Source organism: Myodes glareolus, chromosome X (genome assembly GCF_982192425.1).
Source record: "Myodes glareolus chromosome X, mMyoGla1.1, whole genome shotgun sequence".
NCBI lineage: Eukaryota > Metazoa > Chordata > Mammalia > Rodentia > Cricetidae > Myodes > Myodes glareolus.
In genome coordinates, this window is record NC_142053.1 from 118,013,337 (window position 1) to 118,025,940 (window position 12,604).

The 12,604-nt window shown below is 38.0% G+C and overlaps 1 protein-coding gene across 9 annotated transcripts in view; it reads right to left on the bottom strand.

The window, feature by feature from the left end:
- The window catches only part of Map7d2 (MAP7 domain containing 2), a 102,033-nt gene that overhangs the window by 22,999 nt on the left and 66,430 nt on the right, over positions 1-12,604 (bottom strand). For 4 of the 9 annotated variants that reach the window (XM_087902510.1, XM_087902509.1, XM_087902511.1 and 1 more), the window contains one exon: positions 8,563-8,601. The exons of the other annotated variants lie outside the window; for them this stretch is intronic. In XM_087902510.1, coding sequence (XP_087758636.1) covers positions 8,563-8,601 — 39 coding nt within the window. The remainder of the gene's footprint in view (positions 1-8,562; positions 8,602-12,604) is intronic. 9 annotated transcript variants of the gene reach the window in all.

Consider the following 12,604-nt stretch of genomic DNA (forward strand, 5'->3'; position numbering starts at 1 on the left):
GTGTTATTTTTTCTAGGTCCCAGAAATAGCTATCTTAGCTGAGGGAAGAAATTAAGCGTAAGTTAATTGGGAGAAGTCATGGTGCTTTTTATAGAGCTTTATTTCGAAGTATGTCCACACCTATTTATTCAGAGCCAATGTCAGTCAGTGATGTAGGCAGGAAACTGCTATTAACCATAGTTTTTCTTAAATAAGAAAACCAGTCCTGAGAGCCTAATAAGTGACTTTTTCCTAAGAGATACAAACAGTGAGAACAGGGCTGACATCCAAGTACTGATATTTGCTTTTATTGTAAAAGTTTTGGTTTGCTACTTTAATTTTTTCAGATTCAATAATAATATAATAGGGAATTTAAAAAGTATGCCTGGGGAGTTGAAGGAGGCCTTCCTGTAGCACAGAACAGGATTATGTAACTTGGGTTTTTTTGTTTGTTTGTTTGTTTGTTTGATTTTCAAGACAAGGTTTCTCTGTAGCTTTGGAGCCTGTCCTGGAATTTTCTCTGTAGACCAGGATGGTCTCAAACTCACAGAGATTAAAGGCGTGTGCCACCACTGCCCGACTTGAGTATATAACTTTTTAAAGCTGCATGACCAGCAAACAATAGTAACAAACACCTCCCTCTGTAAGTACAATGGCAAAAATAATTCTCTAGAGGTAGCTTCATACTTCTGTATGTGAAATGGACTGCAAAGTGGAACCCCAAAGGAATCCCCCCCCCATCCTGGAGTTTGGTTTTATTTTCTTCAGTGCTATTTAATGCTAAGTATGGTTTTATTTTCTTCAGTGCTATTTAATGCTAAGTATGGTTAACACAGTTCATAGTCTACAGACTGGCTAGAAGAAAGGGTTCTATGATTAAGTACAACTCAGTCAACAGTCTGAAATATATTACTTTCCAGAGAGAAAAAGAAAGCCTATATACACAACCTTACTTCACAAACTGAGACCACGGTATGTGACACTAACAAGGACTCAACACCACTGCCATGGGGTTTCTGTCTAAATGCATGACCTGAATCTAATCTCAAGTAAACTTCCAAACCAACCTAAATCAAAGATCAGCCCTCAAATAAACTAGCTTGTATGTCAAGATCATGAAAAAAGTAAAACTAAGGAACTGTTACAGGTTAAGAGACCTAAGAGTGAAGTATGTTACCACATGTCTATAATCCTAGAATTTGGAAGGTGGAGGCAAGTTGATCAGGAATTCAAAGCCATTCTCAGTTACACAGTAAGTTCAAGAATGGCCTAGTATATATAAAATCCTAGCAAACACACACAAAGATAAATAGTGAATAACAAAATAAAGGAGACTAAGGTGATTAAATTATCAAATACATTGTGGTACACTTTGCAGACTGGATCCTGGGCTGTAGTGTAGTAATATTATAAAGGACCTTATTAAGACAATTGACCAAACCGACATATAAAATATAGATTAAGTATATCAAAGTAATTTTCTAATTTTCACGTCCCAAGAGTATGTGCATTAGTTACCTTTGGCACTGCTTCAATAAAATGTCCAAAAAATGTAACTTATGAAAGAGTTTATTTTAGTTTACGGTTAAGGGACTGCAGCCCATCATGGCACAGAAACTATGGCAGTATGAATGCGAGAGGGAGGGAGACAGTCACACTTCATCCAGTTAATCAAAAGGAGAGAAATGCTTCTACTCATATTCCTCCTTTTCTTTTCTTTCTTTTTTATTTTTAAAATTTATTTAACTTTATTTTATGTGCATTGGTATGAAGGTATCAGATCACCTGGAACTGGAGTTATAGACAGTTATAAGCTGCCATGTGGGATTTGAACCTGGGTCTTCTGGAAGACCAACCAGCGCTCTTAACCGCTGAGCCATCTCTCCAGCCCCCCCTTTCTTTTTTTAAATTTCAGTTTGAGACCCCAGGTTATGGGATGGTGCATTCATATTCAGGGTGAGTCTCCTCTCCTTAGTTAAACCTCTTTAGAGACCCCCTCAAAGACATGCACAGTGTGTCTCCTAGGTGATTCCAAATCCAACTAAGTTGACAGTGAAGACCAACTATCACAGTGTGTAAAAGAATGTTTTTGTTCTTTAGGGACATATCATCAGAAACATACTTTCAACAGTTCTGGGAGAAAATGATAGATGTCTACTGACAGGATAAGAATGGTGAAACAAATATAGATAAAAGTGTATTTTCAGTTCTTTAAAGCTGAAAAAGTTTAAATAGAAAGGCTTAAAAATTGGTCCAAATTCAAATGACCCTTTGTTTAGACTTAAACATATAGTATATCTGTATACTGGGTAAGTATACAAATATGTGTACCTGCAGGACCAGATATCACTAGATGTTATCCTTTACAAGTAAAAGTTCAGATAAGAATGTAAATGCCAAGCTGGGTGGTGGTGACGTGTGCCTTTAATCCCAGCACTTGGGAGGTAGAGGCAGGTGGATCTCTGTGAGTTCCAGACCAGTCTGGTCTACAAGAGCTAGTTCCAGGAAAGTCTCCAAAATACAGAGAAACCCTGTCTTGAAAAACAAAACAAAACAAAACAAAAAAAGAATGTAAATGCCTATTAAAAAGACAATAGTGGTGGTGGCAAAATAGCAGCTGATTGCCAACACAGGGAGCCCTAGTGCCCTGTGTTCACTCATCTGTGGGAGGGGATAACCATACCATGCAAGTGCCAAAGATGTCGATTGAAATGGCGCCTATATAGAAGCAATGAAGTGTTCTTAGGTTTCCATGAACATATGATTTAGAGCAATGGGATGCTTATTTTGATCTATCCAAAATACCCTATTGTACTAGTTATTTTTCTTCTCATCTGACAAAATACCCAACAAAAGCATCTTAAGGAAAGACTTATGGCACTGTTTGTTTTGGTTAAAAGTTTGACATGATGGCAGAAGCATTAGGCAACTGGTCACATCTGTAGTCAGTGAATAGGAATGAAGACTGCTGATCACCTTGCTTTCAGTTCACCAGCCCACAGAATGGTGCTGTCCACATTTAGGATGTGTCTTTCTACCTTAATGAACACAGTCTAGAAACTATCTCACAAACCTGCCCCAGAGGTTTGTCTCCTAGGTGATTCTAGATCCTGCTAAATTGATAATCATTATTATCTATCACACCTCCTTTCATTTCCCCATCATATGGACTATCTATTTTGTTTCCAATGAAGGACAAGGTAAATTAAACTTGATGTTTGATAGGAAACTGACCTCAGCTATGTGCTACTTGAAGCAGCTATCTTGGATATGGTTTATTTTCCAAATGTGCAATTTTACCTCACATGCCAAATGATCCTATAAATTTGTTTCTCTAACTCATTGAATCTGGACTGACATTTGACTGATTTCATCAGTTATTTCGCAGGAGAGAATTAATGGTGTAATGATCCAGGATATAATCCTTAAATGCTTTTGCAGCTTTTACATCCAGCCTTCAGAAATGCTCACTTTGAGGGCCATCAACTCTCAAACCTAACCAGCATGTTGTTGGGGGTCTAAACCATATGGAGAAACTAATGTAGACACCCTAGTTTACTGCTCCAGCTGAGCTATCGGTTAAAACCAAGCACCAGCCCAAGAATGGCATTTGTCATTGAACACTAGGAATATTCAATTCCAGCTGATACTGAATCATAAATGCACAGACAATCTCAGGTGAAAACACACCCAGTCACAGTAAGTTAACAGGACATTACACATTAATTAAACTGCACATTAGAGCCATACAGAATCTCCCAGTAAGCTCAAGTCACAGAAATACAGAAATGTGAGAATTAATAATAAATCATTCTTTTAGGCCACTAGGTTTTAGAGAGTAGTATTATATTAACAATACAGGACATCTTAAACATTGCCTTTCCTTAGACATTTCAGTTAATTAATAATGGTTAATTACTTCCTATCTAAAAATTGAAATTTGAAATGCATGCTCAAAAATCTAAAGTTTTGGAGTTTCATGTTGTCACTGAGAAAGTTTTAGATTTCAGATTTTAGATCATGGATACCCAACTGGTAAAGTCTGTGGAAATATTCTAAAAGTTTGAATAACTTTTATCATGTGAAGTGTTTCTGAACTTAAGCAATATGAATGCACTAAAAACAGAGACATATTAAGCACCTGCTAGGAGCCGGGTGATGGTGGCGCACACCTTTAATTCCAGCACTTGGGAGGCAGAAGCAGGAGGATTTCTGTGAGTTCAAGACCAACCTGGTCTATAGAGCTAGTTTCAGGACAGGCTCCAAAGCTATAGAGAAACCCTGTCTCGAAAAATCAAAATAAATAGATAAATAAATAAATAAATAAACAAATAAATAAAACCGGTCCACATGACTATCATAATGAACAAAAATCAACTTACAATATTTAACACAAAACAACTGGAAGTATAAGTAATATATTAAGACTCAGAAGCAGAAACAGGTTAGAGAAACATTTTAGGCCACATTTGATTTCTTCTCTCTAGATTTTTAGCTTTGTTCCATATACTAGTTTCAGAGTGTAGTTGAAGCTAAGTCTTCTAGAACTCATAGAAATATCTGACAATACAAACAATGAAAAGAAACAACCACTTAGAAGTGAAATGCTAGCAATATACATAACCATCTAACTGGGGCTTAATTTACCTAAGATCAAGAAGGACACTGTAATGTCAGAGCTTAAGAGTTCACATTCATCACAAAAGTAGCCTGAGCTTTGGGATCAGAATTCAAAATAATTAACTAAGCATCCCTCTCAAAGCCACAACCTTTTTTGTATGCTTTTAAAGGACTGGAGAGATGACTCAGTAGGTAAGAGTACTGGCTGGGGGAGTTTTCTGGATGACATTAGTGAAGAGATGCTAGGAAAACAAATTTAAACAGGGTTACCTTCACCACGTTAAGAACAGGCATCTTGACTTACAGGACTCTTATGACAGAGAGGGCCAGAGGAAACAAGCTCCACCAAGAGCAGAAGCCAGGAACAAATCCAGCCCTGGGAGCCAACCCAGTCCTGGGACACTAGCAGACCTAGTGTCAGGATTGAGCCAACGACCTGACTCAGAGTCTGCGATCTCCACCAGAACTAGAGTGAGACTGAACCAGTTACCTAAGACACAAAGAGAACAAGCTCCACCAGGAGCAAAGCCAAGAGCAAACCCAGTCCTGGGACACAAAAAGTCAGGATTGAGCCAGCAACCAGATCCAGAGTCAACGATCACTACCACAACAGGTACAAAGGAGTAACCGCTGAGCAAGTGAGCCAGAGCCAGAGAATGCTGAGGGACAAGACATAAATCCAGGACCTTCAAGAGAGCAGACCTAAGTCAACACCCCGGTGGGTCTAGGTGAGTCTAGGACCTCCCAGGAACTAGGCCTGAGTCAGGACCTCTAGGCCTGAGCCAGGACCTCTGTCACCCTGGGGATGAGTGAACCTGGGTCCTCTGAGGGATTAGGCAGGAACCAGAGATCTCAGCAGGACCAGGAGCTAGTCTGGGACCTCAGAGAGAGTAGGCCTGAGCCAGGTCCTCTGTGGGTTTGGACATTGATCTGGGACACCAAAAGGAATAGGCAGGAACCTGGAACCCCTGTGGGTCAGAGCACAAGTCTGAGACCTCTGAGGAAGTAAGCAGGTCCCCTGTGGGATTGGGCACACCCTAGCCTGGAACCTCCAGGCAATAGACCGGAACCAGAAACCTTTCCAGGTTCACCTCCAACGCAGGGACTTCTGCAGGAAGGAATCCAGACCAAGATTTACAGATACAGGTCAAAGCCTGTTACCTAAACCAAAGTTGCCCTGAGGCAAGGAACTCCACCTGGGGCAACAAATTCCACAGGAATGAAACAGAACAAGACTCTTAGGACAGAGAGGGCCAGAGGAAACAAGCTCCACTGGGAGCAGAAGCCAGGAGAAAATTAAGCCCTGGGAGCCAACCCAGTCCCAGGAAAATGGCAGACCAGAATTGAGCCAAAGACCTGACTCAGAGTCTGCAATCTCCACCAGAACAAGAGTGGGACTGAACCATTTACCACAGACACGAACAGAACAAGCTCCACCAGGGGCAGAAGCCAGGAGAAAACCCAGTCCCAGGACTTGGGCAAATAAGGACTGAGCCATCGACCAGATCCAGGGTCAACAATCCCCACCACAACAGGTCCAACTCCAAGCCAGGGACTTCTGCAGGAGGAGATCCAGACCAACATTTACAGAAACAGATCAAAGCCAGCAGCCTAGGCCAAAGTAGGCCTGAGATGGCATATTCCATCAAAGCACAGGAACACTGAGCTATCTTCAGGGACAGGAATAACCAACAGGGTAACTAGAACTGTGACACTGACTGTACCATGAAGAACAACCATCTGAGCTTTGGATTCACTGGCACCTAGAAGATTATTCAACAGAATCACAGACAGCCCCAACCACACCTATTAGAGGAAAAGATGAGTAGAAAAGGTAAGATCACATGCTACACCACAAAGAGCAACACAATACCACGAAAACCTAAAGACCCTACAAAAGTAAGACCTGAACAACCAAATATAGATGAACCAGAAGAAAATGATCAAAAAATAACCTCAAGAGAATGTTTTGAAATTCTTAAAGATGAAATGAGAAATTGAAGGTAAAGAAATGGAGAAAAAAACAAACAAAAAATTGGGAGATATCAGCAAATCACTTAAAAAAACAAGAAAAAGAACTCAAGCATATAAAAGAAACTATTCAGGACTTGAAAACTGAGATAGAAAAAATAAAGAAAACACAAGCAGAAGAAATTATACAAACAGAAATCATGGGAAAATGACCAGGAACCAGAAATGCAAACATGAAAACAGAATACAAGAAATGGAAGAGAGAATCTCAAGTGTTGAATATACAATAGAGGAAATAGACTCATTAGTTAAAGAAAACATTAAATCTAACAAAATCTTAAGTCAAAATATCCATGAAATATGGGACACCATAAAAAGGTCAAATCTTAGAATTACAGGTATAGAAGAAGGAGAAGTTCAACTCAAAGGCACAGAAAATTTATTTAACAAAATCATAGAAGAAAACTTTCTCTACCTAAAAAAAGATATGCCTATGAAGATACAAGAAGCTTACAGAACATCAAATAGACTGGATCAAAAAAAAATCCTTTTGCCACATAATAATCAAAACACTTAACACTTAACATTTAACAGAGTAAAGAAAGAATATTAAGACCTGCAAAGGAAAAAGGCCAAGTAACATATAAAGGTAGACCTATCAGAATTACACCGGACTTCTCAGTGGAGACAATGAAAGCCAGAAGGTCATGGTCAAGCATTATGCAGACATTAAGAGACCATGGATGCCAGCCCAGACTACTATACCCAGCCAAACTGTCGATCACCATAGAAGGACAAAACAAGATATTCCATGACAAATCTAAAATTCACCAATACCTAGCCACAAATCCAGCCCTACACAAAAAACTAGAAGGAAAACTTCAACCCAAGGAAGAGGGCCACACCAACAAAAACACAGACAATTGATGATCTCATTATAGAAAATCCTGAAGAAGAAAAAGTACACAAATTAACATCATCAATGATGAAAATAAAATAAACAGGAGATAGTAACCACTGGTCATTAATATCTCTTAATGTAAATGGACTCAACTCACCCATAAAAAGGCACAGACGAACAGATTGGATATAAAAACAGAATCCATCCCTCTTCTGCATACAAGAAACACATGTCAACCTCAAATACAGACATCATCTCAGAGTAAAAGGTTGGGAAAAAATATAGCAATCAAATGGGCCTAAGAAACAAGTGGGTGTAGCTATCCAATATCTAAAAAAATAGACTTCAAGCTAAAAATCAGTCAAAAGAGACAAAGAAGGTCATTTCATATTAGTCACAGGAAAAATCCATCAAGAGGAAATTTCAATACTGAACATCTATGCCCCAAATACAAGGGCACCCTCATATGTCAAAGAAACACTTCTAAAGCTTAAATCATATATTAAACCAAACACACTAATAGTGGGAGACTTCAACACTCCCCTTTCATCACTGGACAGGTCAATCAGACAAAAAAATGAACAGAGAAATATGAGAACTATCAGATGTCATGACTCAAATGAACTTAACAGACATCTATAGAATATTCTATTCAAACAGAAAAGAATATACCTTCTTCTCAACACCTCATGGAACCTTCTCAAAAATTGACCACATACTCGGTAACAAAACAAACCTCAACAAATAGAAAAACCTGGAATTACCCAATGTAACCTTATCAGATCACTATGCTTTAAAACTAGAATTCAACAGCAATACCAATTCCAGAAAACCCACAAACACATGGAAATTAAACAATGCTCACCTGAATCATCAATGGGTAAAGAAAGAAAAAGAGGTGGAAATTAAAGACTTCCTAAAATTCAAAGAAAACGACCACACAACATACCCAAATTTATGGGGCACAATAAAAGCAGTATTAAGAGGCAAGTTCATAGCACTAAATGCCTAGATAAAGAAACTGGAAAAATTCCACACTAGTGAATTGACAGAACATTTGAAAACTTTAGAACAAAAAGAAGCAAACTCACCTTAGAGAACTAGATGGCAGGAAATAATCAAATTGAGAGCTGAAATCAACAAAATAGAAACAAAGAAACAATACAAAGAATCAATGAGACAAGAGTTGGTTCTTCAAGAAAATCAGCAAAATAGACAAATCTTTATCCAAACTAATAAAAAGGCAGAGAGAGAATATTCAAATTAACAAAATCAGAAATGAAAAGGGGACATAACAACAGACATGAAGGAAATACAGAGGATCATCAGGTCATATTTTGAAAACCTGTACTCCACAAAATTGGAAAACTTAAAGGAAATAGACAACTTTCTGAATAAATATCACTTACCAAAATTAAATCAAAACCAGGTAAGCAAATTAAACAGACCTATAGCTGCTGAAGAAATAGAAACAGTCATCAAAAGTATCCCAAACAAATAATGCCCAGGACCGGATGGTTTCAGCTCAGAATTCTACAAGACTTTCAAAGAGGAACTAATACCAATACTCCTCAAATTATTCCACACAATAGAAACTGAGGGAACATTACTAAACTCTTTTTATGAGGTTACAATTACCCTGATACCCAAACCACAGAAAGACAATACTAAGAAAGAGAATTAAAGACCAATCCCACTCATGAACATTGATGCAAAAATACTCAATAAAATACTAGCAAATCAAATCCAAGAACACATCAGAACCATCATCCACCATGATCAAGTTGACTTCATCCCACAGATGCAGGGATGGGTCAACATAGGAAAATCTGTCAACGTAATCCACCATATAAACAAGCTTAAAAATAAAAATCACATGATCATCTCATTAGATGCTGAAAAAGCATTTGACAAAATACAACATCCCTTCATGATATAGGTCTTGGAGAGAGCAGGGATACAAGGAACATACCTAAACATAATTAAGGCAATATACAGCAAGCCAATAGCTAACATCAAACAAATGGAGAGAAACTCTCAGCAATTCCACCGAAATCAGGAACAAGACAAGGTTGTCCACTCTCTCCATATTTATTCAATATAGTTCTTGAGGTCCTAGCTAGAGCAATAAGACACCAAAGGGAGATCAAGGGGATACAAATTGGAAAAGAAGAAGTCAAACTCTCATTGTTTGCTGGTGATATGATAGTTTACGTAAGTGATTCCAAAAATTCTACCAAGGAACTTCTAAAACTCATAAACACTTTCAGCAATGTAGCAGGATACAAGATTAACTCAAAAAAATCAGTAGTCCTCCTGTACACAGATGATAAAAGGGCTGGGGAAGAAATCAGCAAATCAACACCCTTCATAATAGCCACAAATAGCATAAAATATCTCAGAGTAACTCTAACCAAACAAGTGGAAGACTTGTATGACAAGAACTTTAAATCTTTGAAGAAAGAAACCGAAGAAGACACCAGAAAGTAGAAAGATCTCCCACGCTCTTGGGTAGGCAAAACTAACATAGTAAAAATGGCAATCTTACCAAAAGCAATCTACAGATTCAATGCAATGCCCATCAAAATCCCAGCAAAATTCTTCAAAGACCTCAAAAGACGGTACTCAATTTCATATGGAAAAGCAAAAAACCCAGGATAGCCAAAACAATCCTGTGCAATAAAAGAACTTCTGGAGGCATCACAATCCCTGACTTCAAACCCTCTTACAGAGGTACAGTCCTGAAAACAGCCTGGTAGTGGTATAAGAACAGACAGGAGAACCAATGGAACCAAATAGAAGACCCAGATATCAGTTCACACATCTTCGAACACCTGATCTTTGATAAAGAAGCAAAAAATATCAAATGGAAAAAAGAAAGCATATTTAACAAGTGGTGCTGGCATAACTGGATATCAACATGTAGAAAAATGAAGATAGACCCAGTATCTATCACCATGCACAAAACTCAAGTCAAAATGGATCAAAGACCTCAACAGAAAGCCAGCCACACTGAACCTTACAGAAGAGAAAGTAGGAAGTACACTTGAATGTATTGGCACAGGGAACCCCTTCCTAAATATAACCCTATCAGCACAGATACTGAGAGAAACAATTAATAAATGGGACCTCCTAAACCTGAAAAACTTCTCTAAAGCAAAGGACACGGTCAACAAGACAAAATGACAGCCTACAGAATGGGAAAAGATCTTCACTAATCCCACATCAGACAGAGGTCTGAAGTCTAAAATATATAAAGAACTCAAGAAATTGGACACCAAAAGATCACATAATCCATTTTAAAAAAATGGAGTACAGACCTAAACAAAGAACTCTCAACAGAGGAATCTAAAATGTCTAAAAGACACTTAAGGAAATGTTCAACATCCTTGGTCATCAGAAAAATGCAAATTAAAACAACTCTGAGATTCCATCTTACACCTGTAAGAATGGCCAAGATTGGGCTGGAGAAATGGCTCAGCAGTTAAGAGCATTGCCTGCTCTCAAAGGTCTTGAGTTCAATTCCCAGCAACCACATAGTGGCTCTCTTCTGGCCTGCAGGCATACATGGAGGCAGAATATTGTATACATAATAAATAAATAAATATTTAAAAAATTTAAAATAAAAGAATGGCCAAGATAAAAAAAACACTGATGACAACTTATGCTGGAGAGGTTGTGGGGAAAAGGGAACACTTCTGCATTGCTGGTGGGAATGCAAGCTGGTACAATCCCTTTGGATGTCAGTGTGGCAATTTCTCAGAAAATTAGGAAACAACCTTCCTCAAGACCCAGTAATACCACTTTTGGGCATATATCCAAAGGATGCTCAATCGTGCCACAAGGACATGTGTTCAACTATGTTCATAGCAGCTTTGTTTGTAATAGCTTGAACCTGGAAACAACCTAAATGACCCTTGATCGAAAAATGAATAAGAAAAATGCGGTACATTTACACAATGAAGTACTACACAGAAGAAAAAAATAACAACAGCTTGAATTTTGCAGGAAAATGGATGGAGCTAGAAAACATTATATTGAGTGAGGTAACCCAGACACAGAAAGACAATTATCACATGTACTTACTCATAGGTGGTTTTGAAACATAAAGCAAAGAAAGCCAGCCTGCAAACCACAATCCCAGAGAACTTAGACAATAATGTGGACACTAAGAGAGACTTACATAGATATAATCTACATGGGAAGTAGAAAGTACAAAAAGACAAGATCTCCTGAGTAAACTGGGAGCATGGGGACCCTGGAGGAAGAATGAAGGAGGGAAGGGAGAGGCAGGGATGGGAGCAGAGAAAAATGTAGAGCTTAGTAAATATCAATAAAAAAAGAGTACTGGCTGATCTTCCTGAAGACCTGGATTCAAATTCCAGGATCTCCATGGTGGTTCATAATCTTCTTATCCAGTTCCATGGCAATCTGGCCTCCATGGATACCAGGAACACTCTGGTGCACAAACATATATGTGGGTATTTTATATAAAATAATTTTTAAAAATTGTTGCCAGGTAGTGGTGGCACATGCCTTTAATCACAGCACTCAGGAGGCAGAGACAAGTGATCTCTGGAGTTCTAGGCCAGCCTGGTCTACAGAGCATGTTCCAGGACAGTCAGGGGACAGAGTGAAATCCTGTCTTGAAAAAATAAAAAAATGTTTCAAAAATAATTAAGAGCCACATCAGTAGTCCACGCAGATAAAATGTCAAAAATAAATCAAGTTTATTTATGTGTGACATTTTTAATATCAAGTTTCTTTTTCTTGCCTTTCTTCAATATTGAATATATAAAACAAAGTTTATAAAATATGTTACAATACAAAGAATAAAAGAACAAATGTCCAAACATTCACCATCTAATCTAGAAGACAGGTATTATAATTATGTTGAAGATTCCTGTGTGGCTCTCTCTTGTCTGAGCCCCTTCTTCCCTTACTGAAAGATGCCAGTATCATCCTGAATTTTATGTCTGTCATGTTCTTATTTTTGTAAAAACTCATTTTATCATATTTAATTCTGAAGAACATTTTTTAGATAGTACATCTTGGAACTAAAAATAAATTGTATCTATTAATGGCATTCCTCTATAACTTGTTTTTTTCCATTCTTAACATTTCTGAGATTAC